The sequence below is a fragment of the Hakea prostrata genome, chromosome 5 (assembly GCF_041222555.1).
Source record: "Hakea prostrata isolate BN-2017 chromosome 5, UWA_Hpros_2, whole genome shotgun sequence".
NCBI classification, from domain to species: Eukaryota; Viridiplantae; Streptophyta; class Magnoliopsida; order Proteales; family Proteaceae; genus Hakea; species Hakea prostrata.
Window position 1 is genome coordinate 13,700,962 of NC_142604.1, and position 26,828 is coordinate 13,727,789.

The 26,828-nt window shown below is 36.6% G+C and overlaps 2 protein-coding genes across 4 annotated transcripts; one reads left to right on the forward strand and one right to left on the reverse strand.

Annotated features, from left to right (window-relative positions):
• The first annotated feature begins 10,176 nt into the window (after nucleotides 1-10,176).
• On the forward strand, nucleotides 10,177-22,454 carry LOC149015304 (synaptotagmin-2-like). Of its 3 annotated transcripts, none has more exons than XM_089155619.1 (13): nucleotides 10,177-10,463; nucleotides 10,546-10,763; nucleotides 13,439-13,537; nucleotides 13,647-13,697; nucleotides 13,793-13,916; nucleotides 18,241-18,359; nucleotides 18,590-18,691; nucleotides 19,670-19,744; nucleotides 20,688-20,764; nucleotides 20,850-21,096; nucleotides 21,197-21,544; nucleotides 21,816-21,941; nucleotides 22,310-22,454. In XM_089155619.1, exons 2-13 carry the CDS (start codon nucleotides 10,653-10,655, stop codon nucleotides 22,436-22,438), a joined length of 1,608 nt encoding a protein of 535 aa, XP_089011745.1. In that variant the 5' UTR covers nucleotides 10,177-10,463; nucleotides 10,546-10,652; the 3' UTR covers nucleotides 22,439-22,454. The 3 variants fall into 3 exon arrangements, with proteins under 3 accessions (XP_089011745.1, XP_089011747.1, XP_089011746.1); XM_089155621.1 differs by having other exon boundaries at nucleotides 10,646-10,763; XM_089155620.1 differs by having other exon boundaries at nucleotides 10,177-10,763.
• A 110-nt stretch (nucleotides 22,455-22,564) lies between these two features.
• On the reverse strand, nucleotides 22,565-24,775 carry LOC149015305 (putative methyltransferase TCM_000168). The gene is made up of 4 exons (XM_089155623.1): nucleotides 24,658-24,775; nucleotides 24,187-24,582; nucleotides 23,005-23,265; nucleotides 22,565-22,921 (listed from the first exon to the last, which is right to left on the reverse strand). The coding sequence occupies exons 1-4, from the start codon at nucleotides 24,766-24,768 to the stop codon at nucleotides 22,565-22,567; spliced, it is 1,125 nt and encodes a 374-aa protein (XP_089011749.1). The 5' UTR covers nucleotides 24,769-24,775.
• Between the last annotated feature and the right edge of the window lie 2,053 nt (nucleotides 24,776-26,828).

Sequence of the window (26,828 nt, forward strand, 5' to 3'; positions counted from 1 at the left end):
TTTTATTTTTAGAAACACCTAACAATTCACATCATCAAGACATCAACCCTTAGGGCCTGTTTGGTTATATGAATCCAAAGATTTCAAATATCTGGATTCATGAATACGAGATTTATACTCATTTGGTTGTGAAAATTCCTGAATTCATGAAATCTAGAGATTCATCTTTTTATACTAAAAACGTGATCTACTATAAAAATACTAAACATTTTTATATTCACAAAAATTACAGATGAATCCACAGATTTTATCTACATGTTCAGTTAACCAAACAGTTAATTTTATGAATTATGACTCCATAGATATGAAACCAACCTTGCATTGATAACTAACCATAACCATTAGATGAGATGAAATATTCTATTTCTATTTCTATTTATTTGAAAGCTCCAATTACGTTTTACCAACAAAAAAAAAACTCCAATTATGGATGTCGTAGGGTTATAAAACCTCCATTTTGATGGGAACTGCTCTGTTGACATTGTGGCTGCTTTTAATAACATCCTCTTTAGTCTTTCCTCACGTCGGTTCATCTTGGCATTGATATTTTTCCACTAACATCTCCATAAGCAATTAATACACTTATTTAGAAGAAGAAAAAAAAGAAAAATGTAACAATTCTTTTGCTAAGGAAATATGAAATCATGGTAAAAAGACACTGTAAATATAAGATTTCTTTTGCTAAGGAAGTAAGAAATCATGGTAAAAAGACACTTACGTTACAGTTTTCATATTAAATATACTATCTGCTATAAATAGCCATCGCATATGCTACATCTAAATAATACACACCAGCGACCATGATGAATAGTTGTTGCACGTACTCTATCTAGTATGACAGAAACTAAAATCCATAGTATTAAATTGACTTAACATTGCAAATAATGAAGGAATTACATATTACGAATCTTTTCATCTTAGGCCAAAGGAGATAAAGAAGATAGAAGATAGTGAAGGATTTACATATAGGAGAGGATGAAGTATTTTTTTTTTCTAATATAAGTTTTATTCGTAACCATTAAAAATGATATAGCCAGGTATAATATTTCATAACGGATTCACAAACCATTTTCATTCTTGCTAATTCCTTCTTGTACCTATTTTAAATTGCTGTAATTCTCTCATAAGATTGTGCCATGTGGCATTTAAGTAATTCAAAAGTTATCCAACAAACTAGAGTTGAAATAAAATTCAAATTTATGGGTGAGTTTAAATAAATAACAAATTTAGTTTAAATTGGATAACCATTGGATTACTTAAATGCCAATAATGGGAATTACAATTCTATCAGGAGAAAGAAGATTAGTGAAGGAATTACAATAGGAGAGGAGAAGGAATTTAATATAAGTGAATCCATCACAAAGAAGCATAATGGGTAATGGGTAATTGCAGGGAATTACGAGCAAACTAATTGCAGAGGATGTGAATGAGGTGGATTCACATCCTCTGTAATTCCTTTTCCTACAATTCCTACAATTCCCTCATTGGATTGTGCTATGTGGCGTTTAAGTAATCCAATGGTTATCCAATTTAAACTAAATTTGAATTTTATTTAAACCCACCCATAAATTTGAATTTTATTTAAACTCTTGTTTGTTGGATAACCATTGGATTACTTAAATACCACATGGCACAATCCAATGAGGGAATTACAGGGAATTGTAGGGAAAGGAATTACAGAAGATGTGGATCCGAATGACTTGTGAGTCCTGATAAAGCTTTTCCCTTACTTCAATGGTTGGAATTTTTATGTTGCTAACAGCAGGTAGCATGAGAACACCAGAACAGACGCGTTTTTGTTCTTTTGTTACTCTAGAATACATAAGAGCAAAATCACGTAGGGTAAAACAAACCGGAGTGTGGAATATAAACAAGAAACAAGCACGAAAGACAGATCGAACTTTAGCTTAGCTTGAAAGGAAAAAGAATATGCGAGTTTCCCTGACATCAAGCTGTAATCTCTATAACCACATCTCTTCTACACCCCTCTTTATCTCTCTCCCATTCCTCTGCAACTCCACATCCTGTCCACACCCTCTGCAAATTCAAAAAAGCACACTTTCATGGCTTTTCGTAGCAGTAGGAATAATTTTACTCTAAGGAAGAGAGAACGACTCAGGAGCTAAGTGAGTCAAGTTGCAGAACTAACAACATGTTAGCTTAAAGCATTGCGATTTGCTGAACACGGTAGAGCAGGAAGAAAGATTTCCAGCCCAATAAGTTCCAATATTCGAGTCCAGCGCCTGCGTTTCTTGTCTCCTTCCTAATGCAAGTAGCAAAGATTTCACCAAGAAAGATTGTGATTCTAGTCATTCTACCAATCAGCAATCAGAGAAGGTGATCACCACTATCAAATGATCCAATACTGAAATTTTAGCTTTGTTAAAATCAAACCGACCACACAGAAAACACAACTTTAAAATTCAAATAGAGTAAACAATAACATCAGCATTATTTTAACACTACAGATCAAGTGGGGCATTGAAAAACATAAAAGAAGGTCAAACCCCTTGTGTAGAGATTGACATGCACCTGAGGCACAGCAACCAGAAAATTAAAAAGACAACCCTAGCCACGCTTTCCTGCTAGTGCACCTCTTCTAAAAAACAAGGTAACACATTTTCTATCAAGCATTTCATCGAACAACAACCCTTGATTTGAAATATATATGTACAGAGAAGTCCCAACCAAAGTAACTGCTCCATCAGCCAATCATCACAGCAGTCGCAAAAGTCGCCGGAGATCATCAGTAGCACCGGCGTCAACCCCTCCGGCTCCGGCATTACAGCTTATTTTTGGCCTGAGAGAGAACTTAGGTAAAGGCAAGCTACTCGGCGGAGGAGACAGGTAGAAAATTGATGGCATTAAAATCTCATCTCTTTCCTCAAAACTATCGTATGGGTTTTCAACCCTGGTCACTTCCTTGGGAAGATCACTGGGTTTTGGTACTTCCTGTTTCATCGATCTTGAACCCTTCTTCTTCGAAGTTTTACCTGGAGAAGGCTTCGGTTTCTCTACTGTAAGATCTTGGTTTCTAACTTTATTGGTCTTCCTATTAGTTGGTGGACATGAGATGCCTGTGTTTCTTGGCAAAGGCCTGTTGGTGGGAAGTGGAAGCAGAGGTGGTTTCTGTTGTGGGTATTGATTTCCCAGAGAAAAGGAAAGAGAAGAAGACAGATACGGTGGAGGTCCCATTAAGAGACCTCTGCGATGGAGGTTTAAGATAAGGTTTTCAGGTGAGAAACTTTCTGAAGGCAGAGGAACAGTGGTATGCATATTTCTATTAGGGTTTCGTCGGATTTGTTTGTAAGAAGAGATGGTTTGATCTGAAGAACAAGCCATGGCAGAAACCTCCATATTAAGAAGTTGTTGAGATCTAAAGCCCATCACAGGTGATGATGAGCTTTAAATATCAGAATCTAAAAAAGAAGATAAAAGAAGAAAGATCCAAACCTATAAAGAGATAAAGGAAATCTATGAAGAACCTGATCTTCTCTGTTTAGAGATACAGAGGTTCAGAAAACCACTGTACATCTGCAACCCACAAGTCTCTTGGCTTTTCGAGATCAGCTTTATAGACCAGTTAACGGCTATCTTTTTTATTATTTCAATATTTATGGAATTTTTTGAAACACTAGTTGCAGGATCTTCAGTTTTTAAAATGTTTGGTAGTTTCTACTAATTTGCCGACAGCTACCAGCGCCGACTACTTAGAACTGTTAGAATTTCGAGGACCATTTACAGTTGGGCGGCAACCGCCAATGTAATATCAATCGTTGGATTTAGATTTCGATGTAATATAAACTGTAAACGTTTCTGTCAAGTGGGACCCACACCGAAAGTGTCAATTTTTTTGTCACGTTTTCAGTTTTTATACGGTAAAATTTAAAAAAATAAAACTTTTTCGGCAAAAACTAATGCATTTGAAAAGTTGCGCATTGGAAGAAGCCATGCAAGATTATTATAAGAAAATGCTCACGTGAAAGTCTAACACAATTAAATTTCGGGTTGTTCTTTGGAAGATTCGGGATTGTGTCGGTTTTTGTTTTGAACCGGAACTGAAACGTTGCCTGATGAATTGGATACTTCTTGGATATGGAAGTGATTGGCATAGATTTACAATGATCTTTTTTTTTTATTTTGGTACGAAACTGAAGAGCTTCATTCATGAACTTGAAAGAAACTACAAATACAGGAAAGAAAAGAAATAAATACAAAGATACCGCAGACCGGTTGTCGACCGAGTGGAATTGCCAAGGTCTACATGCATGTTTACAATGATCAAGGTCTACACATTCATCTCAGTAGGGGTGAAGCGTATGGTTTGTGGTATGATGTACATTTGGTTTGGTTGAAACACCCAAGGTTGGGCTTAAGTTGAGATGTGTCAGTCTGACTCAGGACTAGGCCCTAGATTGAACTAGGGGGCCAAGGTGTGAAATTTCGGGACAAAATATTGGTTAGTTTCAACTAGATTTTGACCCCCTATTTCGGGGGATATTTTTAAGTCATTTTTGGCCAAATTTGGTGGTTTGATGCCAAAAAACACATTGGAATTGTTCGTTTTGCCTAATACCTCACTTAAACTGGAGTTCAAATGAAAAACTCCTGAATGCCTCCTCATTACCTGTGACATATAACTCCTCTGAAGAAGGATAAATTATTGCTTTCAGAGCAGGCTCAGAGGCACTTGCAAGTGGATACGAGTCAATCCTAGTTAATGAGACCGGTTGCAAGCAGATAATCAGGTACCTTGAAGGTGAAATACAACCCCCAATAGTGGTAGAGTCTTTGATTTAGGATATCCATTATTTAATAGATAATTTCATACATTGTATCCCTGCCTTTATTCCTAAGAGTTCTAATGTTATAGCAGATCTCCTAACCAGGAAGGCCCTTTCGGTTTCGAGCCCGAAAGAATGGCCGTCTTCCACTGTGTGTGGTTGGTGAATTTATGTTCCCCTCGCCCGCTTGGAATAAAACAATTGATTACCAAAAGAAAAACAAGTTTATTCTTATTATTACTTTTGCACCGTTAAAGTTTTGATACCAAATATTAAGGCTTTTATTTATGTTAAAAAAACTTTGAAATTAATGGGACCAATTGAATCAAGTCTTTTGACATATTCTATACTAAATAGATGAATTTAGTGTCCATATATGTGAGCGAGTCCCATTTAACACGTAACAGTTTGCCTAATCCTCAAAAGAGCATAGTTCCTTGCATTTTATTTTTCCTTCAACCATTAAAAGAAATGCAACTTTTCCCCTTTAGTAGGTTTCACTAGTTCTTCTTACCACACCAAAAAAAAAATCACCAGTTCCTTTTAATTGAAGTCCACGTCCACTTCCTTTATTCTATTCAATTGATAACGAATCGTGAAAAGCTACTTTCTAAAATGAGATCAGCAAAACAATTTCTCTTTAATGTCTTCAAGAAAGAGAAAAGTCAATATATATTAATTGTACACCAAATGAATTTCAAGTTTTCTTTTTGAAAATTTCAAACCATAAATTCATAACAACTACACTCCAAATTGTCATATCAGTGCAAGCCGACCATTGACCAAGCATCAACAAATCAGCTGGTCGCTTAAGAAAAATGGAAAATAATTTTATTGGATTTAAGGTTTTGTTTTTAATCTATTTTCATTAACTATTATGGATTCTTGATAAGTTTATATAAATCAAATTTAGGGTATAATAGTAAATATATATTCTTTATAAAACCTAATTGTTTCTTTATTTTTATTTTTTATTTTTTTGTTTGCCAACCCGGTTTTTTTATAAACGGGTGTTCGACCAGCATCGCGGGCACACCTAGCTGTGGTGGGTGAGTCTCCCAATGAGAATTTTTTGCATCCACAAGGATTCGATACTAGGACCTTACTTAAGTGAACCAAGCTGCTTACCACTTAGACCAACCCCCGTTGGTTGTTTCTTTTTTTTTTTACGCTTAAACTTTAATTATTTATTCTTAATTTTTTTTTTTATTTTTTATGTTGACGTATTAAATTTATTTTTTATTTCATACTGTTGTTATTCACAGAAGTTACCAAACTGCTTTTCAATTTGTAACAGAAATAGATTATTTTATTCATTTCTTTTGAATAAACGAATAGACAATGAGAATTGATATAAAAAAGCCTTTGAATTGTGCAACTTTACATTTAATCAACCCATAAGGTTATACCCATGTATCGCCGACACAGGGCGATATTTCATCATGTCGCTAGGGGACGACACGACACCCCCCAGCGACACCGATAATACCAGAAGTCGGCGATATGTCACCCTGTGTCGGCCCGAAAAATCGGCGATATATCGCCACATTCGCCATAAATAATAGCCTTTCGTTTGTTTTTCGTTCGTTTTTTGCCAAAGTGACATAGGGCCTTTAAAAGCTCTGGGGGCGCTGCCCCCACACCCCCGTTGGGGCGGCCTCCCCGGACCCCCGAGTCCGTCGGCAACAATATGTAAAGCATGAGCCATACTCAACATAATTGTATAATGAATTGTAAACTTTAGTACATATCTTTACTAATTGTGTATTTGTGTTATCTTTGCATATTTACATTAGTTTATATGAATTTTCCAAACTTCCAGTTTTGTCCGCATATAGCCGGACTTGTGCTAACTATAAACTTTAGGTCAGGTGCTGTTTTAGGTCAAAATAACACTCCCAATGTGTTTATTTACCTCAAATTAGGTTACACGTCAAATTTCAGGTCAAAATGATCTGAAATACCCTTCGAAACAGGGGTTCGATTTTTCATCGAATCCCTGCCAAAAATCGATCGACTTTTGGCGACATGTCGCCATGTCGCTAGGGTCCCACACGGCGACACGGGCCGACATGTCGGACTTTGGTCATACCAAAAAGAAAAAAACAAGAATCCATAAAATAAATTACATATATATCCATTCCATCTTCAGTATGTCCACAACTATTAAAATTAATTATTTTATAAACGTCTCCGTCTCTCCATATGTTTAAGATCGAAAAAGACATTTATTTTTGCTAAATTTTCTTATAAGTGAGAAAAAAAAGAAAAAAAAAAACAACAAAAATATTTAAAACTCAGTTATGGTTATTCTTTACTTTCCCTTGTATTTTCTTCCCTATTCTCTTCTTCCTCCTTAAAAGTCAAAGCAAGCTTGATGGTAAAGTAGGATAGTTTGGAAATTAAGAAAATAATAAAATATATCACTTAACCCACCTCTTGATTTTAATAGGAAAGGTGGAATTCATATATAATTTGAAACATGGAGCACATAAATGGAATATAATAAATTCTAAAAAGTTTTTATGTAATTTATTCTAAGTTTGTAATAATTTGTTTAATTTTCGGTGGAATATCATCTTATGGTGTACTTACTACTTTCGCTATCCCAAAGAAGAGGGAGTCGTTGTAGGGATGCCGGTAAAACATTATCAGTCCAAACTAGCTCCGGCCTAGCTTGAGTTTTCAACCCAAAGAGGGGTTGGATTACAAGTAACTAGCCTAGGTAGGCTCATATAGGGTTTGGTTTAGCCCTCCGGCCAACTCAGCTTGACCCTACCTAACTTGACTCTACCCCTACCTAACCTGGCTTTACCACACCTTATGTTAATTTAATTAATGGTAATTTTCATATGAACCCCCTGAGGTTTGGTCTATGTCATTTTTAGTCTAAAAAAATTGAAACTTTGCATATGCCTCTCATATGCTATAGAAAAAATCAATTTAAGGACCCCCTTATTCTTTTTTGTTATGAGCAAACTTCATTTGGACCCCCTAAGGTTTGGTTTATGTCATTTTTAGTCCAAAAAATATCAGACATTGCATTTGCCTTCCTTGTACTATAGAATAGGTCAATTTAAGGACAAATTATCACTTTTATGACTAATTTGCCCTTTTTTTTTTTTTAATTTAAATTTTTTACATATACATTTTACCTACCATGAAACTCGTGACTCCCATTTTAATACAAAAATAGGGTTTAAGCTAAGGGGTACTTAAGTGATTTTAACATATATAAGTATTTTGGTCATATTTTAAAAATTATTTAAATTTTAAGATTTTTCTATAATTTTTGGACTAAGAGGGAGTCACAAGTTTCATGACAGGTAGGATGTATATGTAAATATTTAAATTAAAAAAATAAAATAAAGGCAAATTGGTCATAAAAGTGATAATTTGTCTTTAAATTGACATTTTCTATAGTACAGGGGAGGCAAATGTAAAATCTCAGCTTTTTTGGACTAAAAATGATATAACCAAACCTCGGGGGTCCAAATGAAAGTTGTAAAAAAAAAAAAAGAATAAGGGCAAATTGGTCATAGAAACGATAATTTGTCCTTAAATTGACTTTTTCTATAGCACAGGAGAGGCATATGCAAAGTCTTAATTTTTTGGACTAAAAATGACATAGACCAAACTTCAGGGGGTCCATATAAACTGAGTTTGATAACTATTTAATCAAAGTATTTCACTGACAACTCTAGTGGATTGGCTTAATTAATAATAAAGGTGTAAAAAAAGATTCTGTTTACCCGGCTGAGCCCAACCCAACCCTATGTTATTGTAAGCAGTGGCGGACCCAGGATGCAATAGTGGGGGGGGGGCCGAAGAATGAAAGCAAGTAACCTTCCTATTTGGAGTCCCACCGCTAAATTATTTTATTAAATTAAAGAATAGACCCACATATATTTTGTGGGGCCCACATATTTGAAAAAAAAATGATAAATTATTAATAATGATATTTTTTTTTTCGACAAAATATAGGTAAAATTAAAGCAACAATATAAAAAAATATACACATGACTTCAACCCTAAAAAGTTAAATGCAAACCAAAAAAATTTTTAGGTAAGAGATGCAAATCAATGGTAGTTAGTTACCTACTAAGTATAGACATTTTATTCACAATACAAAATCAAATAACAAAAATTGCAGAAGAAATAAATAAACATAGAACATAAAATCAAATTAAAAAGAATAACAAAAGAAAAGAGAAAAAAAAGAAACAATGAATACCTAATAAGATTTATTTTTTCAAATTGAGAAAGGGAAAGAAACTTAATTGTGGAGTAGATTTTTTTTCAAATTTTCTTAAGCCATGCTTATAGAAGGGGAAGAGAATAAATAGGAAAAAAAGAGGATAGAGGAGAGGAGATAAGAGAATAAATAGGGATTGAAGAGTTAGTTTTTAATTAGAAATAACATTTTGAATTTTAAATACCTAATAAGATTTATTTTTTCAAAAATTTCCTTTAACCCACGTTTATAGAGAAGAGAATAAATAGGAATAAAAAATGAGAGAGAAGAGAGGGGAGAATAAATAGGGATTGATAGATTAGTTTTTTTATTAGGAATGACATTTATACCCATCATTTTACTTTTTAAAATTGTTCACAATATTGGGGGGGGGCCAAATAGTGACATTTCACATGTGAGAAGAGAAAAAACAAAAAAAAATTAAAGGAATTAGGGGAATATGGATAAAATTTTAAAAAATCGGGGGGGGGCCCCCCTCCGGCCCCTTCATAGGTCCGCCCCTGATTGTAAGTTGGTTAAAGTTATGTTTATTACTTAAATTTATAGTAAAAGGCAAAAGTAAAAGAAGTAGATTGTTGGTCGGTTGGTAAAATCAACATTTATTAAAATAGAAGGTTGCGAGTTTTTTTTTACCAAACACTGACAAAGAAATTCATTCAGAGAAACAAGTCTGGGGAAATCCTCCCAGCAGGAATAGAGTACAAAGGTTGCGGGTTTGATTGTACTAGCTGGCATCTGTTGTCTCTTTTTCTAAGAAAATAAAAACTAGGGTCAGGGTTAATTAGGACCAATCTGAACCTCTCAGGTTAATTGCGGCAGGCTGGGCCTTGTCAGGATCGAGTCAAGGTTGGTGATTCTTAAACCTTGATAGGGTTGGGTAGGGGTTTGGGTTTCAATTTCAGGCTCTAAGATCGGATTAGGATTCATGACTGGCCCGACCCAATCCAACCCAGACCGTTGACACTCTTAATTGGTAAGGACCAACACGACCGGTCCGCTCACCGAACCGGGAAAAGTCAAAGAAATTTGGACCTTTATGAACCAATGATGACTTGCTGACGTGCGTGGATGGAAGACGAACCGCCTAAGTATACAAGATATCGTTGAGAGAGTGGCAAGCAAAGAATGAGACAGGTGTACAGAGAGAGAAGGAGAAGACGCGCACGAGACACGATTCTGAGTTCTGATACATTTCTAGGACTTCACGGCAAAACAATGCCGAAATTTTCTGCTGCATATCTACTACACAACAACTCATCTTCAGTCCTCCTTGGATCTTTCTGTTCTGATGAACTGAATTCTGCTTACCAGACATCACAGAGAGTTAGCAACACCATCAGATTCACGCATTTGGTTTTCCCTTTACAGCGCTGGAATCCCATTGGACGTTGAAGGGAAGATTGGGCAGAGTGAATGCTCATCTGGTTAGTTTCCTTCTCTTCCTGACCTCCACTTCCATTGGTTTTGTGGGGTTTCTAATGCTGGACTAATGCTGATGTTGAGCAGGACTTGAGAGTATTGGGAATGGGTTTTAACGAATCAATCTGCAGGGAAGGAAAAGTGGGTTTCTGTTAATTCTTTCTTTATTGGATTTTCTCTGGAACAGATAAGAGATGGGTCTCTTTAGTATTGTATTTGGACTTTTCGGCTTTGGTGTGGGAATCACCTCTGGAATTACAATTGGCTATTTTATGTTTATCTACTTCCAACCAACTGATGTCAAGGTCAGTTTCTTGCCTTCCAATTGAGTCTTGACTTCTTTCTTTCTTTCTTGTATCACCGTTCTGAATTTGCAATTTGATTTATAGTTGTATTTGTTGTTGTTTATTGTTCCATTCTTTGTTTGTTTAATCTTTTCCATACTATAACTATAGCATATATGTTTGCATGTTAATAGATGCGTTAACCTTACCATCTACAAATAGTGGTATGGAGGATGGTTTGTAAAATCATCGATGACAAAATGCTGGTTAAAAATTCAAAAAGAAGGAAACAAGTAAGAAATTTGTGGTTTGATCATCGAAGGCAGTAGTTCTGATCATAGTGACCTGGAGGATTATTTGTAAAATTGTGGATGACAAAATTCTGGTAGATTCGAAGAAAGAAACAAGAGGCTGTTGTTCTGAAAGATGGTTTTGGGGTAATCGGGTAGTGTGTTGCTCTGACAAATTTTGGTTTTTCTGGATTCATGGAATGATTTGGGTTGTTCACAACCACTAAATCTTTTAACCCTTAGTAAAAAATAGAACTAATGACAGAACTTGAGACTTTGTTCCAAGCAAAAACTGTAAATTGCTACAATTGATGCTGTCACTGATGTATGTGGGCTGAGGTCACGTCACTAGATGGTGCCCTCAAAACCGTATGTGTATGCCCATACGGTCCTTATGGTGCAACCAGAACATGTGAAAATTTATCTCCATTATAAAAAGAGGCCCTCAGCTTCAGTCAGCAGTAGTGCACTGTTCTGCTGCACTTCATGAAGTTCTAGAAAACTGTGCTTAGGAATGATGAAGAAACCTTGAAGATATAATTGGTAAAACATAGGAAAATTGATTGGTGTTGCATATGAGTGAGCACAGAATAAGAGAGTTGCGAGACAAAAAGAAAGGTTCTCAGAATGTTATGTATGGAGTTAAAGAAACCCCTTGGAACTCTTGGAAGCACCTTTGAGAAAGAGTGTGACTTCAGGAAAACTAGCTCTCAGAAGCACCAAAACAGTACTAGATGGCACCATTTCAGAATGGCTGGCATGGGCAACACACTGAACAGCATGGATACCTTCCCTCTACTAGATGGCACCATTTCAGAATGGCGGAACCAGCCTGAACATCAAGGATACTCCCTCCTTGCAGTATGGCAACCAGCCTGACATCAAACGGCGTATTCGGCTGGGACCCGACAAGAGTCAACATCCAAAGAGGAAAGCCAACATCAGCACTGTGTTGGACAACATATATCTGACACCAAGTGAAGTTCCCCAATGCTGCTAGATAGAATATGATGCTGGAATAGTCCCTGACTGATGGTTGACAGCTGGCCTTAGGCTTCTGGGACAAACTTTTCCAACATCAGCCGAAATTTATCTGGAACCATATTTGGTCCTGAGCAAAAATTCATTATACATATGCCCCTACCACACCGCCAGATGACACAACTAAGTCTGATCAGCTAGCCATGTGTGTGTGTAAAAAACACCCCAAATATGTCAGAGGAGAGACACTTCTTTTAGGGAAGCCTGACCATATAATTCCCATATTAAAGTATCAACCTTTCATCCACTCTGTCTCTCTCTGTGATGCAGGCTTGATATAGGACAACAATGGTGGGCTTCAGGGAAGGAGAAGTAGGAGAATAGAAGAGGAAGAAGGGAGAAGTAGAGACAGGGGAAGAAAAACTCTCTATCTAATAACTCACATTTTGTTTTATTAAACCTGGAATTGTATCATAATGCGAGCTACTTCAAGGAATTGTCCAAACCAAAGTCTAAAACACTGTCATGTAGGAATAATGAAACAAATAAGAGACTAAAATTAAAACTGAAGTAAAATACGTAATAAAGTCCAAATCTTCTTGGACAAAACTTCATTGGACTGCTTCTTTTTGGGGTTGGACTGTCACCTTTTGAACCGGTCTGATACTGCATCTCTGTGTGTGTGGGTTAGTTGGCAAATACATAAGCATCATATACAAGCTTATGGGATATGCATCCACTGCTTCTCGTGGTATAGAATTTTTAGCTAGAATAGCAAGGGAGAGCTTTTGCAAAATCTCAATTGTATTGATGATGTGGAAATATCTTGATACAGAGTTGCAGTTTTAGATGGAGAACCTGTTGTTCGAAAGTCCCTAGGGATTGGAGAGTCTAAAACTCAATATGTTTTAGAGAACTAGAATCTCCCAAAAGTTCAAGAACTTTTCCCCATGTATTTGCATATTGTATGATTTTTCTTTCTCAAATTTCTTCTCCAGAGTCCAGCCTCCCATGGTGCTGTTGAAATTAGAGGGATAACTGCCATATGTTCCATTATGGGATCTTAGATTTCTGATATGATTTTTCTTTCTCAACTCTGTTTTCCAAAGTGCAGCCACCCTTGGTGCTGTTGACATTAGAGGGACAACTGCTATAAGTTCCATATGGGATGTTAGATTTCTTATAGTTTTGGGCTTGACAATTGATTTGGGAAACTTGGTGAACATTTTTGGACTGACTGATGTTAAAGCGAATACTTTCACCTCTAGACTGAAAGACAAAGAAGAGAAAAGATCTGTCTGATGATTGTTGTGAACTTTAATGTTAATGATGATGATGGAGCACTGGTTTTTATTTTTATCCTTTTTTTTATATGAATAAAGTTTTGCATATACAAGCACTGATTTTGAATCTTTGCTTAATCAGCCCCCTACAGTTCGCCCATTGGTAGACCAAGACTCAGAAACTTTGCAGCAATTGCTTCCTGAGATACCTCCTTGGGTGAAACATCCAGATTATGATCGTGTATGTAATTTTTGTTTTAGCTGCTTTATTACTCAGTTTTATTAAATTGTTCTCATCTTCAATAATAGTTTCTGAACCAATTCTTTTACCATATTTGTTTTTTCTGTAGGTTGACTGGTTTAATCAGTTCATAGAACATTTGTGGCCTTATTTGGAAAAGGCAAGTGCATTTTTATTACTGCTTCAGCTTTTAGTTCTAGGTTGTTCTCCTTTCATCATTCTGATTTATTAATTATTTTTACCTTTTTTAATTAGGCAATCTGCAAGACTATAAAGAATATTGCCAAGCCCATCATTGCTGAGGAAATTCCAAAATACAATATCAAGTCAGTTGAAATTCAAACACTCACATTAGGGTCGTTACCACCAACTTTTCAAGGTTAGTTGAATATGTTGGTGTTCTATGGAATTTAGTCATGGGAGTTATGAGCTAGATAACCATTTTCTTTTTATCTTGTTTCATTTCAGTGTGCGTTAATTTCTGTCACTTCTATGCCTATACATGCTTTGTCATGTATTTGCCAATTACTGTGGTAATGAACTAGAAAATAGATACTGTTATTGTAACTTTTAAAGAAAATACAATCATTACAATTGAAGCAGTATGTATTTTTCTAATTGCAATGGCAATGAACAAGAAAATAGGAACTGTTATTGCAACTTCTATTGAAAGCACAATCATTAAAATTGATGTGGTTCGAAGTTTGTCAAATTTCATGACTACTTTAATTTGTTAAGATGGGAGTCCCCTTTTTTTGTGTGAATAAAAAATATATTATAAACGCCCCGAAGGGAAACAAGTAGGAGGGGGGAGTGAGCCGGGCTACTAGAGCCGAGGGTGACCAATAAATTTCTATCTAGACCCCAAGTCACAACAATGAGCATTTTCCTTGGGGTATGTGCTCTATGTGGAAGCTGAGCAATTTTAGAGGTAATGTTAGTGCAGATGGCTTTCCAAATCTGTTCAGGAGATCTGAATTTGGTAGTCCATTTACGCATATTGCACCCATCCAGTTCCACAAGATACAAGCACTGAACATTAGATACCCAATAGAGTTCGCCAGGGACTGTTCTTTGAAGGAAGAGGCTATCCAACGATATTCAATCTTAAACTGCTGAGGGCTTCCCACTTTTGCTGTTGCAACTTTTAAAGAAAGCAGAACCATCACAATTAATGTAGTGAAAGTTTGTCAAAATTCATGATCTACTTTTATTTGTTAAGAGGGAGTCCTATTTTGTGCATTCCAACCTTGATAGTACTTCAATAACGAAGGTGCTTTTCCCCCATAAGTCATATGGTACTGCTTATGTAGGCCAACTTGTGTGAAATCTGAGCCTCTAGGACCACTGGAATACAATTTGTTTCTTCAAGACACTTAGAATAAATTTAGAATGATTTTTTGTTACTCTTAAGTGGGACACTGAATAGAAATATTGATATTGATGCCATGTAAATCTTTAAATGTTGGGAAAGTGAGAAACAAGGTTTGGGGTTAGCCATGAAGGTGGGAATGCAGGGGAAGAGGGGGTGGAAGGGGGCACCGCCATCAATCCCTAGGTCTACTGGAATTTGAAGAAATTATTATTCATAAGATATATTTTATTTGTAGGCCCCAATAAGGTATCTATAGTTACACTCTGAGTAGGAAAAGAAATACAAAATTCAAGTAGATAAACTAATCTTAGACTTATTAGAAAACCAATATAGAAAATATAAGATAATAAAATATAACTAAAATAGGAGATTTAAAGGGAATTCTATTCCAATTAGGAGACCTTAGTCATACTTCCAACACTCCCCTCAATTGAGACATGGATATCACATATGCTCAACTTGGTCAAAATAAGATGAAACATTTGTCCAGGTAAATTTCTGCAACTTGATCTTCGTACTTCACAAATTAATGAATGCTTTCCAATTTTTCTTTGATAAAATGTCGGTCAATTTTCACTTGCTTCGTCCTCATCTCTGCCGCAACTTCAGGCCTCCAAGGAAAAACATCTAAAAAAGAGAGTAAAATCTTCAAATATCGAGAAGACCAATTTTGGCTCAAATCTAGGGAAAATATGTTTTAGGGGGTAACAACTGCTAGGGTATAGCAGGAAAAATTAAACTTTAGATTTACAGTAATGTTAAATTTCTAAAGGGAAAATTTGCCAAGGTAAGAGACAATATCCAAAGGTAATAGAGATCAAGTTTTGCACAGGATAAATGCCAAATCTCCAGCAAGGTTAGATCTCTAAAGTGGAATTGTCAAGGTAAGGGGAAAATCTTTAAGGGTAACAGAGATTAGGTTTTGTGCAAGTCAAAAGAGTCAAATCTATAGCAATATTAGATCTTCAAAGTGAAAGATCACCAAGGTAAGGGGCAAAATTCTAAAGGTAATAGAGATCAAGTTTTGCAAAAGTTTGAAGAAAGGTTTTCCAACAATAAGAAAATTAATTGGATCTAACCCAAACAACACTAAAACACAATAAAACAAATCTAGGAAAAAAGAATAAAATCTGAAAACTTCATGAGAACCCTATTTTATCTTCTTCATTGAACTATACTAGAAACTTAAACGACTCTCAAAACAACAATCTCAACCTGGTTCTGATACCAATGTTGGAATTTGAATAAATTATTACTCAGAAGGTATATTTTATTCGTAGGCCCCAATGGGGTATTTATAGTTACAATCTGAGTAAATCCAACTTAAATAAGAAAAATAAATAGATAAACTAATTTTAGACTTATTAGGAAATCAATCTAATCCCCACATCTTGGCCCCGCCCCCCCTCCCCCCTTTTTTTTTTCCGGCCCGGTCGTGGGAGAGAGAGGTTTCGGAGGAAATGAGATAAATGGAGGACCATTAGAGGAGAGGGGAGAAGTGAGGTGAATCGAGAAATCCGTGAGGAGAGAAGAAGGGAGAGAGAAATAGATGAGAGAGAAATAATATAAAGGGATTCCCTTGCTCCTCGTTCTATTCCTTGATCGATCGGATCGGAAGCGTTATAAACCAGGTCACCCCCTGTAATATTACCACTTAATGTTGTGGGTGATTCCTTTTAGTAGACATGTAATGTCACTGATGACATAAGTCTATTTTATTTATTTATTGATGCAATATATGGAAAGTACATATATATGTGTGTTTGTGTATTGAACAAATGCCCGATTGGATGCCCTAATGATTTGTACCTTGACTTGGAATGCTTAGTATTCTTACGTCATCGTGAATTTGGATGTTTATGCTGTTAATGTATTATCTGCTCTCTTGTAAATGATGATTCATACTATGTTCGGATGAGTTGATGTCTTATGATTATCGATTGGATTGTCATGCTCCATATTTACATGATTGAATTGCATGTTGTGTTCGATAGCGATGATGCTGATTGATGTTCATGGAAATATCCATGGTAAACAATTTTAGAAAGAGTAAAAAATAAATGTTAGGCTTCAGACTGTACTTATGTACCCAAATGGGAGGCATGGCCTTCATAAGTCCTTGGAGGGTATGAAGCAAGCTAAGTGAAAAGAAAAGAAAGGAAATAAAATAAAGAAGGAATAATGTAATGCTTCGGTCCGGTACTTATGTACCCAAATGGGAGGGCATGAGCGCAGTAAGATATCTGCCTGTTGGCCTCCGGAGAACACCGGCCTGGCCAAGAGCCATGCCACTTGTGTGGTTGGCGTCCCGGGCCCTTGGTGCCGTCCCTGCGTGGTTGGCCGCCCGCCCTTGTGGTTGCCGTGGTGCTCTCTCCGGTGCCTTGGTCTGTTTAATGAAAAAGGAAAGGAAAAGAAAGAAAAGGAAAGGGCGAATGATGGAAAGAAGAAGAAAGGTTTGTGTTGTGTTATATGATTTTGATGTGATAATCGTCATAATGATTGCCCGCTTACTTCTGGTTGTCTTTTTGCTTCGGCCCAGCTCATTATTGTAAATGTTGCGTCTCTTCATGATGGCGGTGTTGCCTCCCATGCCTTTAAGTTGAAGTGTATCTCATTCATTTCGCGTTTGATGTTTGTATAATTGGACGTGATGTATATTTTCTTGAGCTGTATGTATTGATCTAGACACGTTGAAGGTCAATGTAAATATCGGCTTTAGCGTGTCTATATATGTTTATGGGTCCGCCCGGTTGTTTGTTTTGAGAATGTTTTGTCTAGCATTTTGTTTTATTGATTATAAAGAGGTGTTACGAAGGGGCTGTCCGTGCCCTGTGGTGTCTGATGTGGGCCCCACCCGAGCGCGGGGGGGGGGGGGGCGTGACAAAATCAATCTAACACCAAATAGGAAACCGATATAGAAAATATAAGATAATAAAATACAACTAAAATAGGAGATTTAAAGGGGAATTCTATTCCAAATAGGAAACTTCAGTCATACTTCCAACAAGGTCATTGCCGGAAATGAGGAAGTTGAGCTGGAGCTATGACCCCATGGAGATGAAATTCTTTTCAATTATCTGAATAAAGGAGAAAAGAAAGGCTTCTCAATGTTACTCCATTTTTGGGATAGTGACGATATATTGGAATTTTGTTTGGTATTGATATCCATTTGGTGATGTAATCTTTTTCAGGCATGGTGGTCTATGAAATTGATGAGATGGTAGCTTCAAGTTATTTTCTTCTTTATCTGTATTTATCTATACAAACATGCTCACGTTTGGAATTTTGTTGATGGTAGATTTCTATTTTGTGATCTAATCATTTTCAGGCATGAAGGTCTATGACACTGATGAGAATGAATTAATTTTGGAGCCATTCCTAAAGTGGGCTGGTAATTCTAATGTCACTGTTGCTGTTGAAGCATTTGGATTGAAAGCAACTGTGCAGGTGCGTCTCCTCTTCAAGCCTCACCCCCAAACCCCCCCCCCCCAAAAGAAATAAAAAAAAAAATGAAGCACAAGCCAATGAAAAAAATGTTTATGACAAGATTCAGGATAAATTTGGCATAAAGAGCTGGATGGAATCGGAAGAGGCTATGAATGATTTAAAACTGCCTCATGAGAGGATTTCATTTTCTATGCTTGCACTGATTAATTGTTTTGCTCGTGGAATTTCAGGCAGTGGATGTACAAATCTTTGCTATACCACGCATCACCCTGAAGCCATTGGTTCCAAACTTTCCTTGTTTTTCCAAAATTTTTCTTTCTTTGATGGAGAAGGTTTGTCATATTATAAATCAGATTTATATCCAGTATTTATTTCTTGTGACCTTATAACTATGAAAGATAGAACATGATATAGGGCATTAGAACTTGGATTAAGGGATTGAAGAAATCTGGAGGTTGTTGGGTCTGAATAGGGTTTTATAGTTGGATGGGTGGAAGAATCAGTCTTAGGTCTGTGAAAACAATAGGAGTTCAGAGATAGAAAATTAGGCTGTGATGAAAATTTTCAATGGAGGTTAGGGGCTTTCCAGTTTTTAGTATTTCAGGGAAGGTAGATTGTCTGTAGGGTCCACAGTGTGAAAGCCAATTTTTGTCAGAGCATTTGTGGCTGCCTAATTTTGGAATTGCATACACCTGGACATTGATGAAATAATGGTTGAGTGATGGACTGTCAAATTTTTGGGATTGCTGTCTGTTATGTGGCACTAAATTGAAGCTAGAAGTAAATCAAAGTGCAGGAAATCTAAAGTTGGACTCTTACCAGATCTTGTTTGTTGAATGATTATTCAAGTTCTTTCAAAGGTTTAGGAACGACAGCAAGTAATGAACATCTTTTTAATTTGTAGTAAATAAGAAGGAAAAAAAACACGTAACTAGTGTTGTCTGATACTAATACAATGTAAAATGGACTCAAGACATAATAAATTAACAAACCTATGACAAATTTAAGACCTGTCACAAACGAATAAATTGTAATGAAGTACCCCTCCAGATATAATACGGAAATTCAGAAAATCTAAAATAAATAAATTTGGCCAATTTTTGACCAAAGTATGATCCTGCAGTGGACTTGCTAAGAATTTCCTCTTCCAGGGAGGCTAGACTGCTTGAGTTTTACGTAATCACTTTTTCCTGGTTCTTCTGCAGAAGCATAAGCAGAATCTATCAATTTGACCAACTAAATGAGGTCTCCTAGCCTGCTAATTTGATCAAGCTTCTCCATGCTGTCTAATTAGTTGTCATTTATTGCAGCCCCATGTTGATTTTGGACTGAAGTTAGTTGGGGCAGACTTGATGTCAGTTCCTGGCTTGTACAGATTTGTCCAGGTATGCTACTTTAAGCTTTATATTATGATCCATCTGCTCTACTAGTACAGTCCTTCCATCTAAATTGTTACTGGTGGTGCAAAGATATCTGGTATCTCCTTTTCTTTTATATTTTTACATTGAATGCTTTTTGTGAGCTGCTAATTTTACTTCTTTCACTTTCTTCACTTCTCTAGGCTTACATATTTAGAAGAAAACTAGACTTACTGAAACATTCTAATCTTTTTCTTTTTGGCCAAAATTTTAATTTCTGCTAGCCGTCAACTCTAGGAGCATCACCCCCTTAGGAATTGCACCACTTATGTATCTTCCTGATCGTTTGGTACATCTCACACAGTGAAGAATAATGAATGGGTAGATGCTTATGACCTTCCCCTATATGCCTTAAGGTAATATTCCTCTAGTGTTATGACCTTTACCCAACCAATGCTGTTTATAAGACCAGATTGTTTGTGGATTGGATGTCCTTGAGTGTCAATGGCTCATTGCATGTACTCAGCGGATATTTTGTATAGATGTTTTGCTGCGTGTGAGGCCAAAGCCAAAGACTTCTATATACTTAACTACTGCTAAAAACGGGTTTTTTGGTACTGTCTCACACAAGTGGCTGTCAATAAATATAAAACTATTAGATGGTCTGGCTCAAAAATCACTTCTCTAGATAACTTCCAGGTCAGGGGTAATAATGAATTAAAAATCAATGTTGATAACAATCCATTCTAGAGAGTTTACCGTGCATAACAATGATGATCAATGACATTCTAATATGTATACTTTCTAGACTGTTGGCTTTTGAAGAGATTACTAACAGATCAACTGATCTCATTCAAATTAATAGAAACATGCAGTTTGTATAACATAAGCTAAAAACACTCCATATCATACACAAAGATCAAATTTTATTGATTTCTTGTTTAATCCCTTAGAATGGGGTGTCCTGCAGGAGCAAATCAAGGATCAGGTTGCGAATATGTATCTATGGCCAAAAACGCTAGAAGTACCCATTTTGGATACTGCAAAGTAAATTTCTGCATTTAATTATAACTGATGTCATTCCTTAGTCGGCTATGCCCTTGACACTGTGTTGTCCTAATGAAATTTTCAGAGCTCTGCAGAAGCCTGTTGGAATTCTCCATGTTAAGGTCGTGCGTGCTATGAATCTGAAAAAAAAAGACCTTCTTGGAGCATCAGATCCATATGTCAAACTAAAGCTTTCCGAATCTAAGCTTCCATCAAAGAAGACGACAGTGAAGCATAAAAACTTGAATCCTGAATGGAATGAGGAGTTTAATTTCGTTGTTAAAGACCCAGAATCTCAAGTTTTAGAATTGGAAGTTTACGATTGGGAGCAGGTATATAATTCACATGTCTGTGCATTTTTTTATGTATTCCCCCCCCCCCCCCCCCGCCCCCTGTTTCTGGGGTTGCTAAAGCTGTGTATGTCCTCCCTAGGTTAGCAAACATGACAAGATGGGTATGAATGTTGCTCCTATAAAGGATCTTACTCCTGGTAAGCCAAAAGTTTTGACTCTTGATCTTCATAAAAATATGGACCCTAATGATGTCCAAAATGAGAAATCCCGAGGGCAGCTTGTTGTTGAAGTTACATATAAGCCTTTTAAAGAAGATATGCCCGAAGATTTTGAAGGGTCCAACACAGTAAAGAAGGCCCTTGAAGGAGTACCTGCTGGTGGAGGCGTGCTTGTGGTTATTGTCAATGATGCTGAAGATCTTGAGGGAAAGCACCACACGAATCCATATGTAAAGATTCTTCTCGGGGGAGAGAAAAAGAAAACTAAGGTAATGATATCGTGACTTTGTGTCAATGGTAGTAGTACTAGCACAGGTGCTGCCTATTCATTCTATGATTTCTATCTTAGGTATTGGCTTTAATTAATATCTTTTGAATTGCTTTTGGAAAATGACGTGTGTGAGTTCAGTCTTTGTCGTGCTTAAGCTAGCTTTTGCCTCTCAGACATGAAAGAAGATCATCAAAGAAATATGACTTAGACTTTGATGGTTGCAATTATATTGTTCAAGCTGAATATTCTTATTCTTTTACTGTTAACAGCGTCTGAAGAAATGCAGAGACCCGAGATGGGAAGAAGAGTTCACATATACACTGGACAAACCACCAAATGATAAATTACATGTGGAAGTAGTCAGCAGGTCATCGAGGAATTTAATTCATCCCAAGGTACAGAGAATTTATTTCATGCTTAATATATCTGAATTCTTAACATGAGTTCACCCCCCCCCCTCTTTCTCTCTGGTGAGGAAGCATTGGGCACTGGGTTTGCTGTCACATCTTAATTTTTACAAGCAAGATACCTATGCATTTATGCTATTTCAGTGTTTTGGGTTTAGAGGGTTATTTGCTTGCTTCCTCCTGTAAATGAGGCTCTACCTATTGAGCGATTTCTTACCCAGTATTTTCAATTTTTTGAATTATAACAGTGGGCAGATAGTATTCTGGAAATGCAGCTTTACCTTTAGTTATATTTTCATTTTGTTTTGCTTATTGTTAAGAATGATTGAAGGGATACTTTTTGCTTTTCCAATCAGGAAATTCTTGGCTATGTTGACATTGATCTAGGAGATGTTGTCAGCAACAAAAGGATCAATCAGAAGTATCACCTCATTGATTCAAGGAATGGGAAAATCCACATTGAACTGCAATGGAGAACTGCCTGAGGATGCTATTCCTGATGACCCAGACATTGTTGAGTTTGGTCCTGTAAACTATAATGTCCCATGCATGGACTGAGACAAAGAGATAAGTATATTCAGATGTATAAAAAACCCTTTTGTTTTTAACGGCTATTTTTTAATCAAAGACACCACGAAGCTGGTATGCTGAACCCTCCTAGCGGTGGACCCTATAAGCTCGCCAAATCTTTGAAATAAAGGATCCATCACTTCTTGTCCAAAATGATTTCGAAGCATGGATTCTGCAACAGCTCTAATGGCCTTTGCCATACGGTAGTGGCTGGTGGATGATGGTCTATCACTGTTGTAATCTCCATTGCTGACGCCCCCACTCCAATCCAATGCAATTACCTTAAGGCAGTCAATGCTGAAACACCCATCTTTTACAATCTCAGATACAATCTCTTCTGAAGAAGGTGCATAAAAGGGTGCATTGAACGAATCCAAATGCTCCTCTTCAACAAGGTCCTGCATCATACATCCGGAACGTATTTGTAAATATGTCACAAAGAAAAAAGAGAAGGGAGAGGGGGAGAGAGCGAGTGTTTAACCTCTGAAACCAATTCTCCAAGAGACTCTGCAAGGAGATCCCATAGAACACAACTCTCGTCAGAGGAAGGGTCTGCAGTGGTTCTTCCTAAAAGAGTAAAAACGAGACGCCCATTTGGAACTAACTCTTGGGACCTGGACTTGAGAAACAGCGAGAAATCCCTCTGGAACTGTTCCAGATACGCCTCTTTTACTGCAGCTGGGCTTGTCTTGGAAATATATATCCTTCCATTGTTTATGGAGCTATCTAGTCCGAAAGGAACCTGTTGATTTCATTAGGCTTATCAAGGTGGTTTTCAAACAAGTTATATAACTAGTAGTGGAATGGTCTGGGAATTTTTATGTCAGATAGTCAAATTTCAGGATTTATTACAGGTCAAATAAGACTTTGGATGCTTTTATTCACATTGAGAGAGAATTTTCTGACACATGTCGTTTTATCAAATTTCGGGATTTATTACAGGTCAAATAAGACTTTGGATGCTCTATTTGCATGGAGAGAGAATTTTCTGACACAGATGTCATTTCATCGTAGATCTGTGTGACTTTGTTTACACAAAGGTCTTTAAAGTATCAACCAAGCCATCATGATATTTTCCTTTTAACATTAATGGCAATGTGGTATAAGCATTCATGACAAAAATGGAAAATATGCACTTTCTTTCTACTATGGCCTAATGAAGAGCAAGAACCTGAGTTTGGCTAGATTTTAGGGTTGGTTCCGGCAAAATGGTCGTCAAGTTGGCTGAATTTCTAGGATTGAACTTTGATGCAATGGTCGATAGACCACAATTGTAATATGAGGTTAAGGTCTCAAAACAGCTTGTGGCATCGAGTCGATGCTTTTTCAGGTTCTATTGGTTTTCCATTAGGCTCGGAGTTTTGAATTGCACTGATGGATTCCATGTTTGGATCCTCCAATCTTGGATTCCATCCATATAGCTCAGGCAGTGAAAGAATGGCTACAACTGTTTGAAAGAATGCGCTGAACCGTTAAGCATACAACATGGTCGTTGGTAGCGAAACTAATACTTAACAGTTCAGCAAATAAATCGAAGCAAAATCCTAAAATTATTGGGACATGTAATTATTGTTCTAGAGAAACAAAATCATGTGTCATGTGTACAAGAGGATGAAGGAGTAGTGGCTCCTCATACCTCATGTGAGATGGTGTATTAGCTAACCTGAGAGAGCCAATGAAGACTGGAAGAAGAATGCACAAAATGTAAGCTCTTGCTTGGGAAGAGCCTTCCATAGAAAGAACCAGGAACGCCTGCGATGAAACATGGGCTCGAGGCTTTGCCTTTCCTAGTTTCATAAAACGCCGGCAGTGACCTGAAAACTGTGTTGAAATCATTTCCAGGGAGATCATTTAGGAATACATGAAACTCCGGTGTTGACCGACCCAGTTGATGGCATTTCTCATCAATGACACTCATGATCTCCTTGACCACTAGTAGGGTGTTTGGTCCTGATGAACAACCCAAGTCTGCAATTTGAATCACCTCAGGGAAGCTGGTGAAGTAAATACCCAAGATGGCTTTTTCTATTATGGGCTTTGCCATGGAGATAATCTGACCCTAAAAGGCCAAAAACAGTCAGTGTAAGTACAGATTTTTGGCTCATGGATAGGACAAAGAGGGAAGGTGGCAAACCTGGGCGACTGAGTTCTCAGCATAGCTAGTTTCTCCAGTGCCTTCATTCATGTGAAGAATCTGCTGCACTTCCATGGTCTTTGTGCATCCATTCGTATGTTGAACCTCCATGTTGTTCATCTTTATCTCTATCTTTATCTGTTTTGGCTCTGGTGGCTCCACTGTTGTATTTTATAAGCTCCCATCTGTTAGCTGTATGTTGTGAGAATATTAAATTCATTGTATATCTCTTACGTATATCCCTTTTTTGGTTGGAATATACATCCTTTGTATCTCTTAATTTCCTCTTATGGGAATCATTTATCCTTCAATTTATGTACTCACGGTGAATATAACACTTGAGAACAGAAGTATGGGTAGTGGGTATTTGGTTAAATGCCTCGTTCTTCTGTTCTTCAAGAACGATCATTGATAAAAGTGGTGCGAAGAATGGGCTTTACGGGACTGTTAAGAAATGTTCTATAGGGAGGACAAGTTATTGGTAAAATGATCCCAAAGATGAAATTCTCTTAAGACCAACTCCACTCCTTCCCCTACTCGCATGACTCCATTATATTACCATGTGCCTTAGCTCAAAAAATAAAACTTCTATATTTTGAGCTGAATTCGAAATATTTTCAAAACAAGTTTAGTCTAATCTCTCAGCACATAAACATGTAAAAATAATTTTACACAAGAATTGACTCTTTAGAATGAAAACATTACCAAACACATACTAGAAAACCAACCAGTATTCTCTTCTTCTTCCCTCTCCACTCACCATGTACATATTCCTTCTGGATAAAATGGTTTGCTAGCTCTGTGTATAAGGAGTAGAGTGTTACATGTATATACAGAAAGAGATAATACACCTAACACTCTCAGAGTATACAGATAACACAAAATCGTGAGAATGTGTGGCTGTAATTACAGTAATGATGTTGAGGTTTAAGGGGAAGGACCCCTCAAAGCATGAAGTGGACCAGGAAGCATGCATGCATGGGAATGGGAGATTTAAACCAGATAATCAGATTGGGTCACTGGCTAGATTTGGATAATAAAGGAGCTTTATCTTTCAAATCCCATCCTTGTGTTGGTCTTTATCAATGAATATAGAACATCTATCTCTAAGAGATTTGCAGGTAAAAGTTAAGATTTACTCACTTTAGTTTCTCTTGCTTGGTCTCTTCCCTACTTTTACCCCTTTTTCCGCTAAGTGTTAGCCACTTTGGTTTGTCTCTTTCATGATTGCATCAACTATCCCCCATTTGCAATATACACTTTCCTGGAGAAAAACCTTCTTTAGGGTTTTGTTCACACACAGAGCTCCAAATTTTGGCTTCTCTCCTTTTACTCTTCCTTTACGTGGAAAGGGCTTTTCTTTTTTGTCACGTGTTATTTTAAATTGAAATTCATATTGTGTAAATTTATAAAAACGTGAGGATAATTTAGGGCCATATATATGGAGTAGCATTATTATATAAGGATAAGATTGATTTGTTCTTTCCTTATGAAAAAATTACCATTTTTGAGTATTCAAAATTAGTATAATAAGAGCAAAAATGTCTAGATGAGTATCAAATAGTTTGCTTGTTTTCTAACTCTCTTTAGGTTTTATCCATACCTCTTTAGATATGGAAAAGGCCAAGAGGGCTTTTGGAGTTTTTTTTTTTTTTTTTTTTTTTTTTTTTTTTTTGCAATGTATAAATGAGTATCAAATAATTTGCTTATCTTCTAACTCTCTTTAAGTTTTGTCCATACCCTCTTTAGGTATGGACAAGAGCTTTCCTAGTGTTTTTTTTCTTCTGGCATTTGTCATTTTAAATTGAAACCCACATTGTGTTGTTTATAATAACGTGAAAATTATTCGTGGTCACATATATGGAATGATGCATTTGACTTTCTTGTACAAGGATATGATTGATCAGTTCTTTTCTTATCAAAGAAATTATCAACTTTGAGTTTTCGACGTCAATACAACATAAACAAACATGTCTTGGATTTGTTATATAAACATTTATTTGTACATGATACATCAATGATTTAATAAAAATTATCGAGTTTTTACATTCAAGGAGAAGAGACAAATCTATTTTTTCTTTTTAATCTAGATTTTCAGATTTATTTAATGCATTAAATATCAACCCCCAAAGAGAATCTGGATTTGAGGATAAAATGGATGTACTTCTTAC

Excerpts from the sequence above, each read along its gene's own strand:
- LOC149015305 (XM_089155623.1), bottom strand. The coding sequence starts at position 24,768 with ATGGAGGTTCAACATACGAATGGATGCACAAAGACCATGGAAGTGCAG. Across the intron at positions 24,583-24,657 it reads CTGAGAACTCAGTCGCCCAG|GGTCAGATTATCTCCATGGC; the intron begins GTTTGCCACCTT and ends TTGGCCTTTTAG. Across the intron at positions 23,266-24,186 it reads GTCTTCATTGGCTCTCTCAG|GTTCCTTTCGGACTAGATAG; the intron begins GTTAGCTAATAC and ends TGAAATCAACAG.
- LOC149015304 (XM_089155620.1), top strand. The coding sequence starts at position 10,653 with ATGGGTCTCTTTAGTATTGTATTTGGACTTTTCGGCTTTGGTGTGGGA. Across the intron at positions 19,745-20,687 it reads GCTTGTACAGATTTGTCCAG|GAGCAAATCAAGGATCAGGT; the intron begins GTATGCTACTTT and ends GGTGTCCTGCAG. Across the intron at positions 21,097-21,196 it reads AAGTTTACGATTGGGAGCAG|GTTAGCAAACATGACAAGAT; the intron begins GTATATAATTCA and ends TGTCCTCCCTAG.